General features: G+C 47.9%; 1 protein-coding gene across 1 annotated transcript; it reads right to left on the bottom strand.

Moving 5' to 3' along the window:
- Window positions 1-7385: 7385 nt before the first annotated feature.
- Window positions 7386-26123, bottom strand: METRNL (meteorin, glial cell differentiation regulator-like; the record flags this gene model as incomplete). The annotated part of the gene is made up of 3 exons (XM_010159600.1): window positions 7386-8345; window positions 9058-9117; window positions 25735-26123. Coding segments are annotated over 3 exons (766 nt in total), but the record flags the coding sequence as incomplete, so codon positions are not given.
- Between the last annotated feature and the right edge of the window lie 316 nt (window positions 26124-26439).

Here is a 26439-nt window from a genome sequence, read left to right as displayed (position 1 = left end):
GCTGCTGCCCTCTGTAACGATCTTGTGTCCATGCCGAAAGCTGTCCCTGGGATGTGTCCATGCCTGAATTTCTTCCTCCCGTCAGCTGACAATGCACAGGCGAACCATATTAACCGGCACGCTGTTGTCTCCATCCAACAAACGGCTCCCGTGCGAAGGATTGACATATCTCCAAGAAACTCCACCATCCAGATCATAATGAAAGATGTGTTTGTTTGCGTCTCATTCAAGTCCCCATTTGTCCTCTCCAAAAACCACAGTGTAATTCAGCTCTGGGGCAGGCTCCGGCACAGCGACAGCACAAGAGCTGTACGTGGGATGCCCAAGACCCCCCCCCTCCACCGCTCCCTTTAAAAACACAACTCTGGGCTGAGACAAATGAACTGATTTTTTTTAATTATTACTATTATTTCTTCTTCAGGCAAATCAAGCCTCTGCACAAACCAGTCTGACTCCGATTGGATTTGGTGTTTCCCAAAGAAACCAGAGGAACCGGTTGGTGATGGTGCGACAGCTCCACAACCAGCACAGGCCTGGATGGGCACCTGTCCCAGCTCCCCACGCCCACAAAGGTGGCAGTGGCATCCACGCAGCCTTATCCATGCCTTCCTTATCCTTCTTTTAATAAGGAATTTCATCAGGTTTCCACATGGGGCAATAATGCCCTCACCACTGTACGTGGCAGCAGGGCTCTCCTTCAAGCTTGGCCCAAAGGCCTTTTCCCTCAGCTCATTTCAAGTGGGATAAACATCTTTATCACAGGAGCAGTCAGGACCATGCAGGATTCAGCCTCACAGCTCCAGGCTCCCACCTGGAGAAGAGCCCCTGTGGCTGATGGAAGCATCAGGAAAGACCCATCAACCTTTCAGGGAAACCTGAAATTGGCAGCAAAGCTGCTGGGGTCAGCATCCCTTTGGCCAGAGCGGGGTCCCACATCATCCCAGACTCCGTGCTTAGAAATCACCTCCTTCCCAAAGCGAGTCTCTCCAGGAGCCATGCGAGAGGCGGCAGCCCCAAGAAGGATCCCCCCTTCTGCACCCCCACTCACTAACGCTGCAGGACAAGGCTGTGGGGCGGGAGAACCGGCTCTGTGCTCCTCGACGCATGCGGCACACGCTGCTGCCTGCCAGCAACGCGCGGCTGCACGTCCCGGAGGTGCGACCTGCTTCAGTGGAGACAGAGCAGGGAGCCTCGCTCAGCAACCCCCCCACTGCTGTTATTGGGACATCCCTCCAGTAGACGAGGTGCACAAGTAGATCCTCATTACATGCACAAGATGTTCCACACATCCTGGATTAGTGCTTAAAGTTACATGGCCACCGGCTGCAGAGGGCTCAGGCGTCCCAGGCGCTGCAAGCCCAGCTCGGCCCCACTCCCAGCAGGAGACAAGACCTCCATGGTGTGTTTTTCAGCCTAGAAGCTCATTGCTGGCTCTCCCAGCCTCCTCCATAGTAATTTTGTCCTGACATACCCTTGAGTAATACCATGTAAAAACACTCCAGTGAGACTGCCAGCTGGAGGAAGAACCTCTGTACCCCAGTTCACCCCCGCAATGAGGGGGACATAGCCAAACCAGCATTACTGCAACACATGTTTATCCCAGTAACTAGTCCGGACTGGATAGCACATGCTCCCCAGTAAGAGTGCAAAATGTACACCCAGAAGCAACCTTGAAGCTTTCACTGAAATTCTTGGCTGTTGCCCCAAAACATCCAAGATGTGACTCTCGAAACCAACTAACCACTCACTCCTGCTGCACTACTATGGCCTCTGAGTCCCAGGAGGTGCCCCTGGTTTTCAGACAAGCCAGTAAAAGGCAAAGCAGCTGAGTCAGCACTCAGCCCTGGGGAGAAGGCCCTGAGCCAGCTCTGCTGCGAGCACAGGCTGACACTTCTCGCCCTCTCAGCACTCCCAGCAGCCTCATCCTTGCCCCGGCAGCGCTGCATCAGCCAGCGCAGGGAGCACACAGGTGAGGCTTTGCAGGCTGGAGACCTCAAACACAGGAGCACCCATCGCTATCCACAGCTCAGGGCCAGTCAACGCTGTGCAAGGACCAAGGGGTCACCCACAAACCCGGCAAAGCTCACAGCAACATGCACTGTCCCCAGCATAGAGCAGGGCTGAGGAGGCTGTGAGATGGGTTGTATAGCCCCCGTGTCCTACAGCAGCCTCAGCCCAACATGCTTCAGCTGGGGAAAGGAGGCAAATGCCATGAGGAGCCCCCAGCTGACCTGTGCTCTGCAGCAGTAACTGCTGGTGCTCTCATTGCTGTGCTTCGTGGCCCCAAACCGGCAGACCATCCCAGGGCCTGCCTGCCTGTCTCTTCAAAACCTTTTCTACAAGCTGGACCCTTTTCAGGCTTAGTGAATCCCCATGCGTGCAAAGGCTGCTTGCCATTATTATATTTGAGAGCTCTACATCTCCTCCCCTGCAGGGAACATGGAGAGGAATAAAATATGAGACACATTTCTTCAAACTAGGTGAGATAACTATTCAAAATTACCCTTTCTTTTGTCTTGCCCCCTCCCCACTGCTCTCACTTGGATCTAGCTGGGTATCTCCGCAGATGCTGCCAGCATCGCCATGCGAGTGAGCAGCCGGGTGCGGGCCACAGCAACGACCACGTGCTGGTGCCGGTGCATGCTGCAGGCTGGTGTGCTCCCAGCTTCCCGTGGCCATCCCTGTCACCCACGCTCAGCTCCGGCACACAGCCCGGGAGAACCGCCAAGGAGGGACACAAGAGAGCAGTTATACGTAGCCTTGTTCCCTATTTTCTGCCCAGTCTTGGCCAGAGATTTCCAGATGTTGCTTGGGGCAAAATGAAGGCATTTGGGTGATGTTGAGATAGGTGGATGTGACACCCCAAAATCAACTTCCCAGCATTGTTTTGTTTGCACTGCCACTAATCTACTCGCTGTTGGTAGGGGAGGAGGGTGGTCACAGTTACTCATAGAGTCTGTCCCCCGGTGACTCTCAGTGAAGCTCAGAGGCAGAGACTGAGGCTGAAGGGTTTGTCTGGAGAAGGCATCTTTGCCCCAGCAGCCAGACCATCGCACCACATTCCTGCCCACCTGCAGCCAGGCGGAGTAAGGCTGGCTGATCCTCACTGAGAGGAGGATCAAAGTCAGCTGAAGAAAGAGGGCTGGCCCCTGCAGCAGAAAGGGGAATCACTTCTGTCAAGCTGGAAAGGAGAAACTTGATTTTTCCTCCCTCACCACAGCAGCTCTGCTCCTCTAGGCCTGAATCTTGCTCCTGTCAAGCCATTTCTGTACATTGTCTTGGCTCTGTATTGCTTCTAACCCCTCTCAGAGACTTGCACATGTCTCCCTACTGACATTTTTCTGTTTTGCTCAACAACCAATTTGGTTTTCAATTTGATATCTCCTGGACCAGCTGGTCCCAATATTGCTAGCCTTGTTTACCATTCAACCCACATCTCTGACAAGCATCGCTAAGAGACTTTTCCAGTTCCAGAAGTTAAGTATCATCATTCAATTCATGATGAGCAGAAGGAAACCTCCTATCTCTCTCGGAGGTGTTGCACCACATGAGCTGGTCAGGCTCAGAGCTCATACAAGTTGTGTCACACCTCAAAGGTGAGGTACGTCAGCAACGCCTGCTGCATTGCACCGTGGCACGTCCTTGGGTGCACAGCCTCCCCCCAGACAGTGACCGCTCCAGGATGCTCAGAGGAGCTTGATGCAAGAGCCAAGACACCCCTCCTGCCTTCTGCCAGGGTGACTCACTTCAAATTACATCTTTACTCACTTCAAATCACACCTTTACCCTCCCATTTCAAGCAAAAGAGGACCAAGCATGTCTCTCTGTACCGAAGACAGCGATGCTGGTGTTCAGGGTGCCAACAGCTTGGCTACTGCTTTGCTTGAGTGTGGCCAGTGTCCTCCCTCACAGCCCGAATATGACCTTAGAGTAGGGAGAAGCTGTTGCACAGAGAACCAGACCACAACACCCACCAACACCATAGATCAATCCGTGCAGTTCCCTCCTCCGTGCAGAGGAGGCTGAGCCATGCTGGTGAGAAGGTGCTGCTCCCTCATCCGGAGAAGAGAGCAGCAGTGAGTTGGTGCTGAAGCAACATCTGATGCTTCCCAGCACGGAAACTGGGATCACCAGCAGGAGTGGGACAGCAGAACTGCGAGATGGTGACAGCAACAGAAAGGAGTTTGATGAAAAGCTGCCTCCAAGGGTCCCTGATCTTACCAGCCAGCTGACCTGCGAGTGGGACAGGACATCAGCCGGGGGGCAGGCTGAGGGGCACACACCTCCCTGCAGCGTGGCCGTGGTTCACATGCAAGAGGCAAAGCATATCAGCATAGCTCGGAGAAAAATGGCCTGTTCTTCCTGAACAGGGAGCAAACAGGTGTTTTAACCAAGATCCTCTGGTCTGGATGTAGGCAAACCAAGCCTGGCGATCTCACTCCCCTCCACACCAGGCACTGCGGTCATGGTGTTTGGAGAAGAGATGATCCCGTCTCTCCAGAGGATGAAAGAGAGCAAACTTCCCCCGGGCAGGCAGCATCTGATAGACCTCAAACAGACCCGTGTTGACACCCACACGAGTTTCTCAACCAACCTGTTTGTCCCCACAGTAAGCTCTGCATGGCTCTTACCCAGGAGATGACCGTTCACCAGTGGGCTCGTTACTGATGCTTTATGGAAAAATCAGAGAAGTGGAGGGTTACCATGGAAAGTGTTTTCAGTAACAACCCAAACCACACACTTGTCAGAGTTCAGATGCAAAAACACAGCAGATGCCTTGTGCCTATTTATGGGTAGTGTTGCCCAACTGAAAGGGGCTCTGACGAAGGCAAGTCAAGTTCATTAGTTCTGCTTTCTTAGGAACTGGTAAATCAGTCTTTAAGAGGAATTCAATTATGTTAATTAGGTATCGAGAGGAAGCCCTTCATCTTCAGAGAGCTGCACCATAAGAAAAGCAATGCTTTGCAAGCACCTGCTCCACCTCTGTCCTGCTCCACCTTCAGCCAGGATTTTTCATGAGGTGGCAACAAGCATGTCCTCGCATAATGCTGCATCGATGTAATTTGCTTCTCATTATAGAGTGGAGTCAGCACAGGTGAGCAAAGACTGATTTTTAATCTATCCTTTCTATCCCTGACTCTGCTGCCAGATAGGTCAAGCTATAATCATATTTCAAAGACTCAAGGGTAAGCGTTTGGCAACTGGATTTGAGGGCAGTGGGTGGAACCCCCCATTAACCTCCCGCTGTACAAAGTGCACACACACCCAGAATTGAGAGATGCGGCACCAGGCCCCGCGGCCGGGAGCAACTCCCGCAATTACTGATGACTGGCTGGGGATGATGCACATCAGCCAACCTGGGATGCTGCAGCAAGCAAGGCTCAAGGCAGGGACAAGTGGAGTGCAGGGAGAACATGTTGCAGAGCAAGATCTTAATGCCACTTTGATTAAAGAACCGGGTTATTGCTCATCCAGCCACTCCCTCCGGCACTCTGTAATTGTAGGTGTGCAAGCACCATCAGTGTGATGGATATGTAGCAACTACCAAGCACTCCAACACTGCATCTCAGCAGTTTGTGGTGCAGCTGAAGCAGAGCAAGAATAAGCAGGGCAGTATTTCCTCCCCTGCCAAGGACTTCCATGGAGCTCACAGGGCACAGGGAGCTTCTCGGGGTAGAGCAATTCAGCAGGGAACACGGCCAATATCAGTGGAAGTAGAGGAAAGCACATGCCTGTTCCTCCTTGGGTAGGCGAAGAAGACACTGGAGTAAAGAAAGTGCTCGGCTCCAGGTGTGGTTCAGAGGATATTTAAAAAAAAAAAAGAGTCAACAAACAATTTAAACCTCCAGAAAGATCAAACTGCAGCCAAACCTAGAACTGTGGGGCCAAAGCCTCACTAACTGTTTGTATTTTGCTAGCACTGTCCTTAGAAATACTGGCTGAACATTTAATTCAGCCTTGCATAGGAAGAGGAGAGTGGGCAGGTTGGAGACAATTCTGGGAACACGTTGTTCTCCCCTCCTCAGCCTGCCAGCAGCCACTCTGCTCTGGAAAAAGCTCATGAAGCACAAGAGGAGAGGAGAGGTTAGGTACTGGGCTCCTGAAACACCCCCTGAGATGTCCTCGGGAGTTACCTCCGTGCTGAATCACAGAATCATTTTTAAAAGCCTACAAAAAGCTGGGCTGAGATCCCTGGAAGTAGAAACAATGCTGCAGGAGAGGGGTTGGAGACGGGTTTGCTTGATGACCAAGAGAGAACCATTCCTCCTTCCTCTGATCCTGACCAATTTCTCTTAAAACTCAAAGTGGGATGGGAGCAACCTTGAACCACCGAGAATAGGTTGATGGTTTTGGTGCTTTGCTTACAGGGGGCGGGAAGGCAGACAGGGTCAAAGCAGCAGACAGACGGGTGCTAAATGGGGTTCAGAGGTCTTTGCAGAAGTAGTCACGGCCTCCCAGAGCCTCTCAGGATCATCTGAGCACAGCTAAAGGAAACTCCCCTTCTCCAACAGGCCCGCTGAATGAAACTTGCTGAGAGAAGTCTACAGAAATACTTTCAGAGGGATTTTGATCCCACTTCAGGCCAGTGTTTTGGTGTAACTTTGCATTTTTTACCCCCAGTAATTCTCATGGGACATCTCTGTCCCATCCCCTGTAGAATTTCCTGCATCTACCCAGGAAGACAGTCCTCCGAGTCACTCCAGACTCCCTCCCTGAGCCTCAGAAACAACAGTTACATGAAGGAGATATGAGGGGAGAGGCAGAAGAGAGTCACCAAGTGGAAACTTTTAATTTACAGAACCTGATGACCTCAAATAAAAGTTGGGGCAGCAGAAAGCACTGGAGAACGAATATGGGCAAGAGGTTAAAAACCCTTGGGAAGGTACTATTGAAGTGATGCCCTGCAGACTGCGGGGGACAATGGGACTGAACAAGGGGGGGAAAACTCCTGTACCACCCACAGGACGCTGCCTGCAAAAGTGGCCCACCCTTACTAAAGCGGTTATTTTTCACAAGGGGTCCTGGTCCTGTCCCCCGGGAACATCCGCCTCATGCCAAGCCACCAGCCCGCACGGTTAAAAGCTTCAAGCTAAGCATGAAGGGGCAGCCTGCTCTTTGGAGCTGTTCCCAAAATAACCCCATAGGCATCAGAGAGAAGAACACTTAGAGCCTTGCCTGGACACGTGTCTAAAAATCTCCAAAAATAGCTCCCGCTTCCCCTTTGAAACACACTGCGGTTCCCAGTGCCTCACAGGAACTCTGTTTCTGCTCAGAGAAGCCACAAAATAAGTGAGCAGCCCAGAACTGATCTATGAGCACATCTGGACTAGCTGAGATCAGCCTTATGGAGAAGAAGAAAAAAAAAAGATTTTAAACAGCATGTGTCAAATCCAGGGACCTTTATTTCTCTGGAATGGAAAGAATTTGCCAGCCTGGACAAAAAATTGCAGGCGGCGATTGTACATTCTTTCAAATAAAAAAAAAAAAGAACACAGACACAAGAGTTTGGCTCCATAAATTTCTGTCATAAGAAACAACTTTGAATTGTACACCAAGCTTTTTACAAAGCATCAATGTTAAGATGTTTTACCGTGCTCTATCACATTCTTGGCCATTGATACAGAATACGCCATACCAAATGCTACATCAGCTTAAGACATTTTTAAAAATTAGTATTAAAAAGATACAAAGGCATGTTGGCTTTCATTTGGGTTTTTTATTAAGACATGGGAGTTTTCTTTGTTTGTTTTCCTAAGGAAGTCACTAAAAAAATATAATAACTTAATTCGTAAGGACAAGATTGGTTAAAAATCCAGCCTCGCTCGCTTGGCAGCCTTCTGAGCTCGTACCTCTGTTGCTTCCATTAGTCTAACAGCACCGCAGGCTGCAGATGGGTCCTGCGGGGTCTCAGCCTGCACTCCACATCTGTCCATGCTCTCAGTTACCGTTTTCGTTCAGAGTTTTCACCGTGGCCAGGAAATATTCCCGGCCAAACTCTAGAAACGATCTTCAGCCAAACAGGGGACTTCAATCTGGGCCAATCTCACATGGGTTTAGCCCTTTGTCTTTTGCCTCTTTGTACATCCTTTGGAAGTCTTTAAAACGAGGGGCACAGCCTAACCTGGCCTCCCCAAAGTGCATGCGTCCCGTGAAAAGGAAGTCTCCGTCTCCTGGTTTCACCCCACACTCCAGGAGGGTCTTTATTTGTCCTCGCCAGTTCCCACTCTCCCCTGTGAGCTGAAAGACTTTGCTCTTCTGCCGGTACAGTTTGTTGACACCAACGTGAATTATGGATTCTTGCTCTTCTGCCTCGTTCGTTACATCTCGAATGGAGCCCCTGATCACTGGAAACAGAAAAAGGCCGTAAGGAACAGTTACGCAAAACCCCTCTGGAAGAACCAGGTCCAGACTCAGCCCCGTGCAAGCAGGCAGTTCAAGGGGAACTGATTTCACTACAGCAGCCCCAGTTTTGGTCGCTTGTTATTTTTAGAATTAAGTTTACACTGGTAACCTCCAGCATATATTTGTATTTGTTACAGTTTGTATTTGCAAACTGCCCAGCAAAGGGCACCCACATACTAGACACAGAAATAATTACATTAAAAAAATTGCATCCATCATGACAGAGTGCTAACAAGAAGATGCCCCCTGACAGAGTACTTTCTGTTCTTCAGCGATCACAGATACCAGCTAATATTAACTTCCACTTTAAAAAGGGAAGCACGGGGAATTATTGAAACGCTTGGCCTTTCGGCAATAGTCCATTTTAGGGCAGCAAGTAAAGGCCTCTCCTAGATGCACCCAAGTCTTAGATGTTCTCTTCCCACTGCGGCTGCGGGATCACTCTCTGTCCACCCCGGGGAAGTGCCAGCTGGGCACAAGGTTTTGAGGTCCCTCGCACCCAGGGCCCCTCCCACCACCACCCCCAGCCCCTTTAGGCCGCAGGTACTGCTGGCGGAAGCTGCCAAGCAGCAGTAGGTGTCCATCCATGTGTAGGGATGTCGCATTCAAGCGAGCTGCCCAGGAGGAGAAGGGAAGGGGGAGGCAACAACTCACCAAAATCACTAGTGCAGACAGCCAAGAGGACCTCTGTATCGCTGCAAGGTCGGCAGGGAGCTGGAGAGAAAGGGTCAGAATTAGCAAAGGACCAGATGACAGTAGGTAAATAAACGGGTATTTAAATTAACCCAAACCAGGGCACACGCCTACCCACGCACACACACACCACAGGGACCAGAGGCCCAAAGACCTGGCGGGCATCAGTAATGCCACAAGAAACGGAGGCTGACCCCAGCCGCCACAAGGTTTCTGTACTTAAGCAGGAACACGGACCCCTCCAACGCTCCTGCCGGGATACGGTATCTAGCAAACACCCCCCCCACTCGCTGCGCTTATGCAAAGGATGTTTTGGTACGGGGTGCGTTTGCAGCGTGCTCCACTGTAAATTCAAAGCTCTGGAAAGCCTTTGAAGATCATGTGCCTTTTAAACTCTGACGGCAAAGCTTCTTTCTGACAATTTGTATCGTGTTGTTGGGCTATTTCACAAGCCGGTTAGTCTAGCACCACATCAAAGATCCAGGAGGTTACAGAGTGGGGGAGGCAAAGAGGGGAGGAAAAAACCCCAGCACATGTGTCTGAGGGTGTCGAGGCAAAGCAGAAACCCTATCCCATATCTGCTGGAGCTCCAGCGGCACAAAGACCATTTCCTGTACTGCTGGAAACATTTGGATATCTGCACTAATCTAATCAATGCAAGAATGCGGCTCCTCTTTGTACTCAGCCAGCTATTTCTGTGGAGAAGGTACTGTAGTCAGTACAGATGTTTCTGTAACACGCTGTTGAGTCCAGGAATCTGCTTGCCGTCAGGCTCTGCCCTGCCCAGGATGCTCATTCAGCCTGTCCGCTGGCAGCCCCAAGGAGCAAAGCCCAGTCTTTCACTTGATGTCACCTTGAAGCGGCACTCCAGCATCACTCACAAAACCCAAACCTCACCAGGCATGCCGCTCTGCCTGGATTCATCCAGGCAAAGCCTACGGCAAAGCAGGGCTCAGGCTGGAGATGAGGCGAGGGACCGGAGCTACCGCTTATTTCATCAGCCAGTCCACGATCAAACCCCAAGCTGAAGCTGCCCCACTTCTCCCCACCCCCAAAAAGTTTAGTTTTTTGAACCTCAACATCTGAAAACAGTTACCCGATTCCCAAATAGTCACACCCTTCCTCTCACCCCCACGCGCTTCCCGGAGAAGTTTATCCATTGCTCTAAGAAGTAGATTTAAATTAGTCTAAACAACGTGTAGCTGGTGCCCGCGAAGATCGGCGATTAGCCTTCCTCCATTAGTCGGCACAAGCCATTCGTTAACGTAAGACACGGCAAATCTCTTATTTTTTCCAAGGTCCCAGAAAGGCAGTGATCCAGAAAGAAGGATTATTGAACTAAATCCGCCAGATTTGCTCCAGTCAGATGATTAATACACAGTGTAACACGCTGTTTAATAGGATTAAAGATAATGTAAAATGCACATTTCTGGGCAGGGATAGTTGAAGGAATAATTCAAGAAGGTTAAAAAGCTCCAAAAGAAGAGACAAGGCATAGGCAAAATAGTTTTATTAAAGCATTTGGGTCAATCGGGCATTTCCATTTATTTGAGTCTGAATGCCCCCAAAGCCTTTAGAAATAAGTCAGCCTTTGCCATCCTACTTTCCCCCACATACCACTTCAGCTCTCCTTTTTGGAAAAGTATGGAAACTGTTTACTATCATGACAAATCCAGAGCCAGCCAAAGCCTGGACCTAATTTGAGTACTAAAATAAATTCAGTCCGAAGATATTTTAATTTTTAGACTCAAGAGATTTTGATTAGTGACTAGACCAAACATCCGAGTTTCATCTGACAAATTATATTAGACACGTAACATCCTGCTATGGAGTTTTTTCATTCATGGCACCTACCAAATTCATCCAGGGCAAAGCCCCTCTTCCCCAGCCTCCCTCTGCCAAAGTCTGGACCTGAGTTAGATCAATCAAATGGAGGGAACCTGCAAACCTGCACAAATCCTACAGCATTTTCACATGGATGGAAGCTATAAAACAAAGCACAGCTGATGGACACCCTCAAAATCCACAGCTGGATTTCAGACACTGGATTTCAGATATTTTGTTCTGCAAAGATCTAATAATAAAAAGGCATCTTGGCCTTTTAAAGTCTGAGCGAAAACAGCCTTGGTTTAGGCCAGACATCTCTGTAGTTCATCCAACCCCATCAGAAAATTGAAAAAACCAAAATGACTAAGCCATTTTTGTTCTCAAGGGGAGTGCAACGCAAGCAACAGCATTAAAGATGAAAACCAAAATACTTTAAAAGTGGTTCCTTCCATTTAAATAGACCGACATGATAATAAATCAAATGAACAAACATCCACGTATACACAGAACCAAATCATTTTAATTGTGGGCTCTGGGCAAAATCCTGCATCCTTTTTAAATGCAAAAGGAAATTAAAAGTGCTCAGCGTTGCTCACACTAGATCATTACTTAAAACCTACTTCAGATCCATGCTGACTCACAGCAGTTTGGAGGCACGCAAGCTTATTTAACAACCATTTACCACCACCCATCACTGCAGTATCAGACATACGAAGAACAGAAACCCTCTTCTGTGGAACAACTCCCACATCTGCATTCACAGAGTATCAAATATATCTTGCAAGTGGCAAAAGCAAGGTATGCAAGCACAGATGGAAAGCACGTGGTGAAGGATTACTGCCGAGGTAAATGGACCATTAAAAAGCAAATAACATTCACTCCTACAACCAAAGCTTCATTCCTATACAGTCTCATAAAAGAAACAAAATCCTTAGGAGGAGGCAGTGCCGACACTTTCTTCTGAATCATGGCCATTAAGGAATCTGTGTGTTTGTGCTGCGAGTTAGTGATTTTAGCTGCAGTTCGGCACCCGTGCGCTCTGGGATCGGGCGGCAGGTGTTCTCCTCCATCAGTTGGCCAAAACTACACACACCTCAGGCTACACGGGAGGCACCCTTGTAACTAAAAAAAGAAAAACAAAAAAAAAAAAAAAGAAAAGCACTTCACTCCTGCACAGCAGGTGAAGATGTTCATTTTCTGGGGAAACCGGCAGTTACGAAACAAGACGGCTGTGTTTGCCGGATGCCCGACTCCCTGGGGATGTCTCGAGGGCTGCCCAGGTTCTCGCGTCCAAAAGCAAGTCTATGAACTTGCAACAACAACATCAACGTCAGCTGCTCTAATTCCTTTAAACTCCATAAGCCAAAGAGCCTTAATTCATACAGCAGCAGGGGAAGGGTGAGAAAAAAAAAAAGAGAAAAGCAACGTTTTATTCAAGTCCTCTAAAGCCCAGATGCCTATAACTCAGCTCCACCGCCGGTGGCATAAAGCCTGCATTGTGCACGTCGGCTGCCGACTCTCCTGGGAATGCCTTTGATGGATTTTGACAGTATCCTGACCTGAAGTAACCTGAGGCAGCCCTCTCCCTCCACCCCCCAAGTCCAGTGCCTCCAAAGGCCTCCCTATTCACCTCCCCGCAGAGGGAGATGTAATTACACCATTCCTCACAAGCCAGCAGTCATGTCCCAGCTGCTTTGAGCGATTTGCCCTCTGAACCTGATGTTACCGAGGAGGACGTGGCGATACTAACAATAGACTGCACTTGTTGGCCAACAGATTTGTCAAACACACCGCTGGTCCTCTACGCGGGGAGGCAGAAACGCTCGGGAATCGATGGACATGCCCCGAGGAGATGCCATGAGCTCCATCCAGAAGGTCTCCGGCCCAGCCTGCATCAGGGAGCTGAATTGTCCAAGAAGGATCTCCTCCAACACTGGGGATGGATTGAAGTGCACTTTTAGCACTGCAGTTTAGCATGAGTCTCCTCTGCCTCGAGAGCGGTGGGTGGGTGTTGCCGTCCTCTCCCAGCACCCACAACCCCAGCGCTTCCTCATCTGCTGTGCAACATTTGCACGCAATGCTTCTAACCCCTGACAACAGGGGATGGGGGTTATTCCAAGGGCCACGTCGTGGTTTAGGATGACAGCTCCCTGCAGGACACGCTCAAAGTGAGACGTGCCGGCTCTGGCAGCAGGCATCACAGAAACCACATGAATGGGCCTCATCTTGTTTTGAAACATTTGTATTTCAACAGCCACCCATGGGTCTGACTGACCTTACCCTACCCCAAAACCAGCTTCCAACCCACAAGTCTCCTCCGTCTGCCCTGAATCTTATCAACACGTTCCGCAACCTCATAGCTACCAAGACTAGATGAACCCAGCTGCAGGTGTCTACACACTGTCCCAAAGCTCCACTTACTGAGCCCAAAAGACCTTCTCCATCACCCTACGTCTCCGGGCAGGCTCTGCTGCACATCCACTCTGCTCCGGCAGCACGCACAGGAAGAGAGGCACCCTTTAAGCAGAAGTGAAAATGTTCAACACAAAGTAATTGCAGAAAACCGCTTTACCGAGGAATACCCTTTGGTTTTATGAAGAAACTCGTACACGCGTGCGGTGTGGTAGAGGTGTGGATGGTGGGGGAGGGAAACGCAGAGCTGGTTTATCTGTGCTTCCAGTTTCCATGGCACACATCACCCACACATTAGTATTTCTGAATAATCCTTTGAAGAGCAATTGGACCTTTTAAGTATCAAAAACTAGAGGAGGCCCAGGCAGGACTGGAACATTATTTTCTGTTAGTTCTAGGTTTAAATCTTTCGATTAAAACAAGCAGTCTTCCCTCTTGCACGCTCAGCAGAAGACATTCAAATGGGTCTCGTCACAGACCAGGCTGATTTAAGCTAAGCCGGCCCATATCGCAGCACCTCAAGCCGTACCAGTGTGCAGCCACAGCAGACCTGTCTCCCAGATGAAAGCCCTCAGCCTGACATCAGCACTAGTTCATATGGAACAAAAAAAAAACACCCAAGCACACCACTGAAATTCTTGCTGGCAGCTCTGCAATTGCAACCGTACTGGAAAGGGCATCATCAGATGGGTTCCCTTCCTGGAAACATGGAGCACAGACTCCCGAGAGCAAACTATAAAAATAGAAATGGGGTTTCTCCAATGATTGTGCATTTCTCAGTCATTTTTCGAAGTGCTAAGCAGAAATTACTATGCCTATGTCTCAACTGATTACCAGACCAGTGATTTAGCTGGGAGACAAGTGTTTAAGGGCAAACATCGTATGAGCAAGACAAAAAAAAAATCTTGCTCTGATTCTGCTTTAACTAATTAAGAAGTAGAATACATCCTTGTAATTATTTCTTCCTAAGTTGGCCTAGGCTTCCTCTCTGAAGAAGCAACACTTGTGTCATGAGAAAACCTCTCTCAGCCCATATCCCAAAGAAAAGACCTGCTACTTTGCAGTGGAGGTGGACAAGAATTTGACAACCACTCTGGTTTACCAGGCTGCAACTAGTCATCTCCTTTCTCGATACACCTTCAACTTTCCTCACCCCCTCAGAACGCTCTTCCTGAGTAAGCCAAAATAACATTCAACCTCAAAACACACCGCCCACACAGAAACACCATCTAGACTACATCAGTGTGTCTGCACGTCAGTGCACCTCAACTCTAAAATGAGCACGCTAGCTGGGAGCTCAGGCCGGCAGAGCGGCACCCAGCACGCCTGCACTGAACACAATACCTGCAGCCACGCAGAGGGAGAATGCGGCCAGATGTGGCAGAGCATCCCCGCAGCTGGGCTGGAAGTTACTGACATCCAGTCACAACACACCGAGGAGCTCGCTCATCACTCTTTTGTTTTACAAGGTCTTCCTGTCTTAGAACGGGATAGGATTACACAGCTTGCTTTCTGCAAGCACTGCACTTTTTCCAGTGCGTGTCAGTAGGAAAACGCCGAGTCAGGGAGCAAACACGAGAGCTGGACTTGCACTACTCCCAGCCCTTGGCTTAATAAGCCTCAGACATGGGGTCTGAAGGGGCTGTGCTTCTTCAATGGATAGGTTAATGCTGACACTTTAGTGCTCTTCTGAAGGCAGAATAATTCATCCCCATATTTGCTAGAAAGTTTATCTGAGACCATGTGCTGAGCAGGAAAGGCAGCTCAGAAAAAGGATCATGAGCAAAGACACAAAACTCAAAAGATTCCCTTCTCCTACAGCCAGAACACAGCCAAGATTTGGTAAGAGACAAGATGGTGACTCAGCAGCTGGACCAACATCATGATGCTGCAATGGACATTCTCCCCTGCCTTCCTTATGTGAAGCTGGGATTTTGGTGATTTTACCTCTTCAGAAAAGAAAGTGTCAGCTCCAGTTCCTTGCCTTAGCTCATTAACATTCAGTTCAACTTGCACATACGTACAAATTTCCAGAAGTAACTTGGAAAATACGGACACTGGCCAAGAACAATTTAAACCTGCAAATAAGTTTAATGAAATGCAGACTTGCATATGCTGTGGCATGGATTGTGCCAAGAGAATTGAGTTAATACCACTTCCTTCCTGCAAAGAAAGGATAAAAAAAGCATATTGTAAACCTCACCATTAGAGATGTGATGACCTTTGTGTTCTGAGAAATGTTAAGACAAGAGACCATAAACCAGAAATTTATCTTTTCACAGAAATGTCTTCCAAGAGGGTATTAAAGTCCGTAAGCACCAAAGATGACTATTTTGCAAACAGTGTGAGGAAGAGACCTGGTACTAGGCAAGCTCCATTTGCAACAGCTTTCAAAATGAAACTTGGCTCAGCAGCTACAGAGCACGTAAGGACCCTCTGAGATTGCAGAGTCAATGCCTTTTTGCTGTTCCAAGATGTAGCACCCATTCTAACAAATGAGCTGAAAGGTCAGCTAGAAACACAAACAGCCATTTGTTTAAATTTTTTTAAAGAGGAATGAAAAAACCACAGTGCAGTTTTTATCCAAGCAGCATTAGACACTATTAAACTCTACCTCCAGGCCCATGCACAAGTTGCATCAACCCAGGAGAAATTCTGAGAAGTGTCGTATCTTCAAGACATTTCTTTCTGTCCCACCCCCTCCGGCTGCTTATTGCTCCATCAGGAAAAAGTAACGCCTGTCCCAGACACCGTCTCCCTTCCTTCCTCAGTCTCCATCCCTACCCTGACCCTCCCCACCCTCTGGATCCCAGAGCAGCGTTCAAAGAGCAGCGCTGGGCTTTGGGCTGCCATGCTGCCAGGGCAAAACTTCTGTGCCGGGGTGGGCAGCGATGTAATGGCAACGGGATCGGTGCCAGCTCCCAGCTGAGCTCCTACACTTACCCGTTGCATCACCAGCACTATAAAAATCCTCGGTTACAGTCAAGCCCGCAACGTACTGTGTCCAAAAAGCCCTATTCAGCAGATCAAACTTTCAGTTAAATTCCTTCTGTCTGAATTGCAGCAGAAAAGAAAGAGCCCAGCAAACAAGAAGTGTCTCTACAACTGTACCAGTCCATGTTTCTGCGCAGGCAGCATCTGCAGTCATCTGCCTTCACTTTGCTTTCTCCCTCCCCCTTCCTAACTGCAAATAGAGAGAAAAGCAGCCAGCAAGGTACGTGCTGGGAAATCCTTCTTTTGTATGTGCGCAGGACACCAATATAAAGCCATAAAAAAATAGATCTATTTGTTTATCTCACAGAAAATAGCTCTCCCCTTCCTCAAACCTACCACTGCTGCCCAAGGGGGATTAGGAATGGTAAACACCGGACAGGCCAAGTTGCTGGAAGTCAGAGGTGCCTGCGGATGGTTGCAGGACCGCTCTGGTCTCCTCCGGGCTTGCAGCAGAGGACGGGCTGAGGCAGGACCTTTCTCCTGGCTGCCCCACGCCAGCACAGGGAGCTGCAGCATCATACCTCCCCACTGCCCACCTACCCCCCAGCAGCACAGGGCCACAGCAACTATTTCTACTGACTGAAAACTCCCAGAGATTTAGGGTTTGGCTCATCCCTGCTAACATTCACTCAGAAAACACTTCTTTTTTCTTCTAAAGAAAATGTAATTCCAAAGCCTTGAAAAAGCACACACAAATCAGATGTAGGAAAACACAGTTATAGGCACGTTGTGATTTTGTCTGTTGATTGATTGATTGTTTATTGTTTGATTTCCTGTTGGTTTTGTCTGTGAGGGTACCAAAGCACTCGGCCATGTCATGCAGTGCTTGCAGGGCAGAAGGTGAAGAAGTCAGGTGGGTTTTACCCCGTGCCCTGGGGAACCTGAGCAGCCAGGCACATGGCTCTGGTGCCCGAGCTTCCCTCTGCCCCTGCCAGGGCTAAAGGAGAGGCGGGAGCCTGCGCCTACTACCAGGCTGGGTACCTGCCAGGAGCGCACAGCCTCCCCAACACCCTCCTCTTCGGTCCAGTCCATTAATGCCTCCTACGGAGCAGGGGAATAGAATTAAGTAACAAGTGGCTGGTTAAAGTTAAACCCGGAAAGTGGAGTAATGACAGATCAAAGATGAAGTGAGTCTTAAAAAAAAAGAAGAGTAAGAAAAAACAGGTAGCATACACACACTCACATCCACACAGTTCCTTCTTCTTCCTGTTTCTAGAAATCGCTTTCTTTCTGGTATGTGGGAGAGCTTTGAAAGAACAAGGCCAGTTTTCATTTTAAAACCATGCTCACTGGATCAGCCTGTTCCTGAGGGTGACTGTGGAAGGGCTACGTCTCACCCAGCAAACATTGCTCAGTAACCCCAAAAAAAGTTACTCAGGGTTTCCCATTTGTAACAGGAAAAGCTTTAAGACATATACACCTTTTCTCACTTAACAAAACGCATTTCTTTGTCACATTAAGATCCTTTACCAGTTCTACATAAGTCTGGACCTTTTTTTTTTTCCCCCCTAAATTTCTCACCTCCACTTAGACCCAGATGAGGTTGGTGTAAAGCTGCTAACAGTTCTGCTGGGGCAGAGGTGCACCCTACACAAACAGGAACAATGCTGAGGGACTTCAGGCAATGGAAATCCAGGCTCACGTGCACAACCCAGCACTAACAACCACCACAAGTTTCCCCAGAAGCAGGGCTTCGACCCAGAAAGGACACGAGCAAACACATAAGTTTATGCCTGCTGCAGGAGTCAGTGCCCAAACCCCATATAGGAGTCAGAGCGATGCAGAAAGATACCTCCGAAGGTGCCCATACAACCCCCCCAAAGAAAACCCTTTCACAAACTTGAATCAGCAGCCAAAGTTAACGCTGGATCAAAGCTGCTTGTCATGCGGTGGCAGCTTTTCTGACCCAGTATCAAGCCTCCCAAGGTCAGATTTGGTATATCACAGCTTTGGCTCCAGGGTAGCTTCCAAGTACCCGTGCAGTATTACTGTCTATTTTCTGGCTTATGAAACAGACTAACGCAAAAGAGATTTTCTGTCGTGCAAATCAAGGCCCTATCACAGGAAAAATCTGGCCCATGTCTCAGTAAATTTCTTACTCTTTGGGGAAGGTGGGGGGCGGGAAGAGGAATGCAGTTCCCCCGCCCTCCCATCCCTTCTCTAACTACAGCCTCAGGAATTAGCAAACTAAACAGTTTTGCAGAGCAAGCACAGAGCATTATTAAAGACTGCCAAGCAACTCCGCTGGATTGCAAATCTGTTTGTGGGACTATCTTCTGCAATACATAAAGGTCAGAGCAAAGCAGAGCCCCAGCTGCCCGGACAATACACCTGACTGCTTATTGGTTTTGACTGCCCACTGAGTTGAGAAATAAGCTAACGGCATTCGTGGCCAGTCTAGCAAAAATAAGCTATTTTCTTACCCCCTCTCCCCTGCAGCTGTGTATTTATCATTGCGGCTCCATTGTCACCTCCTCTGCCCACTGCAAAAACAACTACTGCCCTGGCAACATCAAAGGACAAGCAGGGCCAGAGGAGACTGCTGTCAAACTCATTTTCTTGGGGGAAAAAAAAGCGATTAAATTAGGGCATTCCTCCAATTTTGTTAGGTTTGGGGTTTATTTTAGATGAAGGCTTCTCAGTTCTACGTTTTTCACCTTATTGAGGCTCAGATCCCAAAAACATGTCACCTTTGCTCAATTTAACATCATGTAAGTGTAAGAGCACATGCTTTCCTCGAGCTTCAGAACTGCACTGACATCATTTCACACAAGAATAAATTCAGAAACTTTGCTCTCAAACTATTTCCCCCATCAATTATTTGCTGCAAATCTGACCACTTTAGGCACATGAGTAATTAAAGCAGGTTTCTAGCTCCTCAAAATTAATCCCACTCCAGGTTCTGTTTTACAGCAGCCAGCCTGATCAATTCAGAAGTTGACTCATGACACTCAGTTCAGTGATATGACCTCAAAAACTAGCTTAAAACGTGTTTTTTCAAATACATATGGAGTCAGGGAATGCTGTGTTTTCATTCATAAACAGGTACTTTGTATCTAGTTTTCTGAGATTGTTTACTACGGGAAAGATGTGAAATTACTACAGAAGACCTTCCTGCAGGGAGGTTGGGCACAAAGACTTCAGAGAATAACGTATCCTAAAGCAGGAGCGTCAAAATGGTCCCTGGTAAGGCCAATAAGTGAAGTGTATTTTTGAAGAACTGCACTTTAAGGCTGTTTTCTGGTGGTTTTCTCTTAAAACTTGCTTAAAACTTGACCCTTTAGAGAGATAAAGCATGTAGAACACGAGCAAAGGGAGAGCCTACCTTACACGCCACCCAGACACCATGAGCTCAGTTTGGTTGCGCGTTTCGTCAACCAAGGCTGCTGGGAGGAGCGCGGTATCAATTCCGCTCCTCTGGGCAAATCTAACCAGATTCTACTCAGATTTGCTTTTCCCCTAACACTGCTTAACCCCAAGAGGTAGGAGAGTTTTATATCCTGTGCAGAAACTGGGGAGGGGAAAAAGACAAGTCAAGCTGTTTTTCTCATCTCATGGCGGGTGTTGGAATATCCCAGCCTGCAGCCCAGGGCGCTGCTCCCACCCCTGCCACACAGCACAGTGCCAACACCTCAGATGGTCACAATGACTCAAGCAGAAGCTGTGCTAAGCGTAAAGGTCATGGGGACTTTCAATTTAAGTGTTCCAAGTGCCTCTTTCCATCACCTCTTCTGCGAATGCCAACCGCAATTTCCACACTGCGAATACCTGGGCAGAGCGGGCACGCCAGCTACAGCATCGGCTCACCGGCCGCCGGGACAGAAACAAGACTGATTCCACTCCGGCAAGGAGTGAAACACACACCAGCACATCCGCTGCTCCAGGCCACAAGGCCTAGCACCGTATGTGGATACCAAGAACAGTTAAAAAAAAAAAAAAATTGGGAGACACCAGAGGAAAGGACAAGGGGTAATGGGTTTAAATTGAAAGTGGGGAGGTTTAGATTAGATATCAGGAAGAAATTCTTCCCAGAGAAGGTGGTGAAGCACTGGAACAGGTTGCCCAGAGAAGCTGTGGATGCCCCATCCCTGGAAGTGTCCAAGGCCAGGCTGGATGAGGCTTGGAGCAACCTGGTCTAGTGGAAGGTGTCCCTGCCCATGGCTGGGGGGTTGGAACTGGATGATCCTTAAGGTCCCTTCCAACCCAAACCATTCTATGATTCTATGAAAGCAGGCGATTAGGAGCCTACGAGCTGCAATGACAACAGGGCTCTGGGAGAATACCTGAGGAGATGGAGCAGCTTGGTGCCCCACTTCTGCCAAACCCAGCCTGCATTAAAGATCAAAAGTTAAGAGGGGTGCTTCAGAAAGCTGATCCTTAGTAGAAAGGCTGGCATAGCCCAAATACTTTGGAGCTTTCTTAATTCCCAATCTCTTTTCTCAGGCCAGTGAATTAATAGCATACGGGAAATAGCTGAATACGCTTCTTAATTAGTTAACTGGATTTATCCAGTTTTGCCTGGTTTTTCAGATACCCACTTGAGTGCTGTACCTCCTATCTATTAATATTCTCAGCCAGGTGCCTGGCATTAATAAAGAAAACATAGAAAACAGTTACTAGAACCTGCAGTAAGTTGGTAGATGCCATCAAGATAAAGGGAGATTTTTGTTAAAGTTTGACTTCTTTACTACACAAAAGTGGGTGGGTAATGAAAGGGCTTTCAATTTACCTCCTGAGCTCTAACAACCAAATTACAGACATCCCCAGGAGTGTGCAGTGGGAAAAGCAAACTACACAGCTTACAGCAAGCAGGATCCAGAGCTTGGATGCAACACACTCAAAACACAGACTTTAGTAACAAAATAAAGGTCGTTTGCTGGGAGAGGAGGAAGAGGATTGACCTTCGCTTTCAAAACATTTGGTCAAACCTACAGATTCTTGTTTCAGGTTAGTTGAGCAGAAGCTGAAGAATTTAAAAAGCAAATGATTCTCAAGGGACCTTCACACTTTTTATAGGAGTTTAATCCAAGCCGCTTGCTGGGCTGCAAGGCAGACCTAGACCAGGCAGACGCTCCACTACAGCTGGGCAGGAAGCTCATGTGGGCCGACATCTTCAGAAAACTTCTAGGAACTATATGGTCAAACAACACTTTTGCCAAAACTTCCATTTACTTGCCAGTATAGCAGAGACCCAGAGTATTTCCTTCCAACACAAGCAGAAATGATTAGAATCAACAGAATTCAACAACCTAAACAAGTTCTGCTGCTTCTCAAATGGCCTTGGGCCAAAATGTCACAACGCCTCAGTTCTTCAGCCGGGCAAACACCCGGCTTCAGAGGACTGCAAGCAGGAGCTGAACTTAATGGACCATCAGTGTGGATGGGAATTATATAGCAACCCGAACCAAAACCTAATCTGCAATCAAAAGCACTTTCAGTCACCCATCACTTTGGGTATCAAGTGGAGAATGAACCCATCAAGATGTTGGAATTGTCAGGGTGGCTCTTAGGGACTACTCACACGCATAAACCAGTAGTGTTCTTGCCTTCACTCCTCTTCCCAGCTTCAGAAACTACAAACCCCCCAAAATGCGCTTTTTTGTGGGTTACTATCAGAGGAAAACCCATCCCACACCAAATTTCAGCAATTTGAATTAAAACATGTGTGTACAACAAATACTTCCTACAAGGGAAGCCTTAAGAGAATGCGATAAGGCAGACTCTGAGCCAAGAAAAGGATTAAACCCCCAAAATCTGGAAAAATATAAGACTGCACTGTGTCATTCAACCTTCCCAAGAAAAGGGAAAGGCCAATTCAGAACCTGTGTATGTTTTCTACTGAATTATTTGCTAGACTCTGATTAAGTGGGAAAGAATGACTGTAAACTAATAAAACTTGAGGTTTTCTAATTAAACCACAGGCATCCTGCCAAGCATTGCTGATTTGTTGATGCACCCTGCAATGTCAGGACTCTGAGGACACAACAGGTCATTAAAGTATCAAACAGATGACTTAAGCTCTTTAATCAGAGCTGAGATGCCAGGTTAGGAGGGGAGAGTAAACTCAAGGGCAGAGTACAATAACTATCACCGGGAAACAAACGCACCGTTTAGGGAAAGGAGTTGTTAGCGTGCAGTTATTGCGCAAGGAGGGGGCTGGATTAGTGAGCCCCACACCTGGGTCTTTTATGACAGTCACCCCCTGCTACCCGGCTGTAAGAAAATAACGCGGTACTTGGACTTTCGGCTGTCGGACGAAGCGCGGCCGCGCCAAGCAAGGCCGGGCAGTGCGTGAGGCTCCTCACCCACCGCCGCCAGCGCGCCTCAGCCCCGCTGCAACAGCAGCCCCCACCTCATCTCCTCACACATACCGCTGCACCCCGTCTGGCTGCAACCCCGAGACGAGCAGGCTTGTTTTTCCAGCGTGCAACAGCCACGGAACACCGTAAGCCACGTTGGTGGCCAAGGGACAGAAGTACGGCTGGGGAGAAATGCAGAACCTTAAATCCAGTTTCCAGCTCTTTTAAGGTCAGCACTTGCCTCCGGCTTGAGCACTGTCTCTGATGGAGAAGTCACCAGTGATTTGAGGCAACGGATTGTAAACCTCCCTCCAAGCGAGCAGCTCAGTAAAGGGCATTTCTTTGGAGGTTTCACAGCAAAACTAGAAGCAGCTCCAGAAGAAAGGAGGCCCATGAACTGCAGAGAGTCCCAAACGTTTAGCTCTATAGAAGCCTCACCAGGCAGCCATTTGGCAGTTTCCCCAGACATACAGATATTTATAGGAGAATAAAAGTACTCATCTGACTGAGTAGTGGAAGGAGTCATGTATGGCATTTTCATCATGTTTTCACCCCCCACCGCCCCTCCCCAGAGCCTGGAGATCCAAAAACAGGCAAGAGAAATAATTCAAAATACAATAGAGGTCCCTAGTTTGCCCTGAAGGCTCTGGTGATGAGCTATTAAAAAGCTGCTTCTGTCCAAACAAGACACTTGGCGCATGAAGCAGAAAGCCACCACGTTGTTTTATAAGACAGCACTGAAATTCAACCAGTGTCTGTTACAGCTGAAAATACAGCAGTCAGAAAAAGTGATTTAATATGCCTATCAAAGAGGAAGGCTGTAATTGGATTCGGTCCTCAGTTTGACTTCTGGAAGTCTCTGAAGAAAACTCCCATCAGCTTTAAAAATCTCCAAGGTTTCATGTGGAATGAAGAGCACTGCATTCTAAAAACAGAGCAGTTTGTGCCGGCTTCTGATGTGCCAGCAGCGAGTCCTCTTAGAATCACAGAAGGGTTTGGGTTGGAAGGGACCTTAAAGGTCATCCAGTTCCATCCCCCCGCCATGGGCAGGGACACCTTCCACTAGACCAGGTTGCTCCAAGCCTCATCCAGCCTGGCCTTGAAGCCTCTTGATTTTAGCAAAGCTTGGGAGAAGCCATATCTATGTGCAGACTGCAAACAGCAGTGATAAGCTGTATTTCTTGCATATTATTTTACTCATATGCAAATGCAATTTCAAATTTATTTTGGAAAAAAAAAAAGTATACAACTTCCCTTGTTAAATGACTAATCCCTAGCCTGCCTGCGTCTCCATCCTCACAGCCTGTCAAAGAAGGAATCTCTGAATCTGGGAACATTCTCCAAATAACTGATTAAACAATGTATTTAATGTCTTCTGCAATGGAATTTTACTACATAGCTAACATTCTGCACAGCATATTCATCTTTGCAGAAATGATCTTACTGGGAAAACAGCTCTGCAGCAGACACCCTACTTTTGCAGCACTTGTACAGTGCAGAAGCAGAGAAGTCAGCTTAAATGCAGAACCCTCAGCAATGAGCTACAAAGTTGCATACATGGCAAGAGCAAAGAAGGCAGCTTGAATATTTGGCTATTTGTGTTTACAGCTTTTTGTTTCAATGGCAAACACGCCATCTATCCGTTATGGGGGCTACTGCATCAGCCCTCAGCCGACTACGCGTTGGTGAGTTAAGAACTGCTCACCTCAGCCCAACTAAGTGCTGTACAAAAAAAAAAAGCCCTGTCTGAATTGGTGTGCCAACATCTGAAGGCTAGTAGGGCGGCGTGGAAGGGAGCCAGGGGAGGGGAGAGCATGCAACTCGACTTCTGCAATGACTTATCCCAAAAAAGGACAAGAAGATACAACTGCAGGTTAATTAGCCACATCTCTGCTTATCAAGTAGCATCTCAGGCAAAGCATATGGCATCACTACCACAGAATTTAGACAGCCTACGCCTTGGGCTCACTTTACACCAGGTTCTACCCTGGGCCAAGTCACCCCAAGTGTACTGTGAGGACTCTCCACCCGGCTGTGGGGCTGCCTTCCCACCCTACCGCTTCCAAAGAGAAATCTGGTTGCCACCACAGCTTCCCCACTTATAATCCCCAAACCTTGAAACCTCCCTAGTCACCTGGGAGAAACCACCCTGGACCTGCTCGTCCTCAGGCTATTCTGGAAATCTCCCCTCCTTGGTTTTGGGGATAAAAAGCTAGAGGCAATTCTGAATGGAGGAGATGCATGAACCAGATACTGCCTATCTAAAGAGAATTTCCCCTTCCCCCTTGTCATCCTCCACAAATGCTAGTTTTTCTTCTTCTCAAACTGTCTAATTGATTAGCATAATTAGGTTACACCTAGAGCTATTGTTCCCAAATGGTATTTAGCTTGCTATTTAGTATCAGACTCTGCAGGCTTGCAAGCTCTTTCAGTTTGTCCACTCCCCCTCCCTACAAGCTTTTTCTTAGCGTAAAATTCCTCCCTATAAAACTTGCTTTTCATAACGGTTGAGAGAGAAGACAACACCGGCACTGTAAAAGTATTGTCATGGCGTTGAAGAGCTCTGCCATGGCACAGTAATGCTCAAGAGAGTGTCATAGACAGAGCTGAAGAAGGAACACACCATTTTCCTTGTTTAAAAACAAAAAAAGCAATATTTAGGTCAGCAAGTAGCAGAGGAAAAAGAAAAACCATGGAAAAGGAGTTCCTCCTTGTTTAAATGTATATTATTCAAAACATGCATCTAGGTCTTAAAAACTGAGTAAAAAAGTAGTTAGAAAACTGTTGGAGCAAGACTCTGCAGCCCACTGGAGTTCACCGCAGGGTAAAGCCAGCTCCTGTGATTCACCCCACGCCTGCAAGGGGAGAATGGGTCACAATGTAGCCCTCAACAAATCATTTGGAATTTAGCCTACGCTACCGGCTTCCAAAAAACAAGAAAAAAAAATTTTTAAAAAAATCAATTCTTCCGCAATAGCCTGTTTATAAAACAAGTCCTTAAAAGCACATGAAATTCAGACCCAACCGCTTTCCCACTCACTCACTCAGCCATCTGTTATGCATCCAATACAGTACGTGAAAATATGACCAATATCCCAGAACTCACCAGAAACTGTGTGCAAATCAGATGCTATCCCCTTGCTCATCAATTCGTACTGGAAGCCTGTAATCTTCCTGCTAATGTCCTGCTGAGGAGTGGCCTCAATAAACAGGCCCCCCTGATCGTAGCCAAAGCAATATACTTTACTGGGGCTGTGACCTCCATCTCGGACCAAGAGTTTCAGTTCTCCAGTTTTTTCCAAATAAATATTTGCTCCTGAAGAGTCCTTGAAGGGTTTTATGCAAACAGTCAAATGTTTGTAAGAGGCAGGTGAAGTATTGGGTCGCAGGTTGACTATGAGTGCTCCCGTGGGATACATCCACTCTATTGACCCTTCAGAACAGCGGAGGTAGACCTGTTCCACATCCTTCTTGTGAGACTCGTGAGTCAAGCCACTGGGGGAAGAAAGAAAGAGAAAGTTAGAGAAATGACAGAGCTAGTAACGTGACTGTCATAACCTCAAACCTTCAAAGACCCACATCAACAAACGCGGGAAGCCTATGACACTACTGGGTATCAGCCCATCCGGCTCAGCAGCACTCAGAAGTGCTCGTCTTGCAAGACTGCAGCCTTAATATTACAGGACAGTTTTAAATCACCTCCCAAAAGAAAAAGTCAAACCACTAGTAATTGACTTCAAAATTAAATAGGATATAAGCACATGATCAAAAGCACTTCAATTACTCCAGCCTCAGTTACTGCCCATCACCC

This window comes from Eurypyga helias, unplaced genomic scaffold (genome assembly GCF_000690775.1).
Source record: "Eurypyga helias isolate BGI_N326 unplaced genomic scaffold, ASM69077v1 scaffold4139, whole genome shotgun sequence".
Classification (NCBI taxonomy): domain Eukaryota; kingdom Metazoa; phylum Chordata; class Aves; order Eurypygiformes; family Eurypygidae; genus Eurypyga; species Eurypyga helias.
This window is presented reverse-complemented; position numbering and strand designations above follow the sequence as displayed.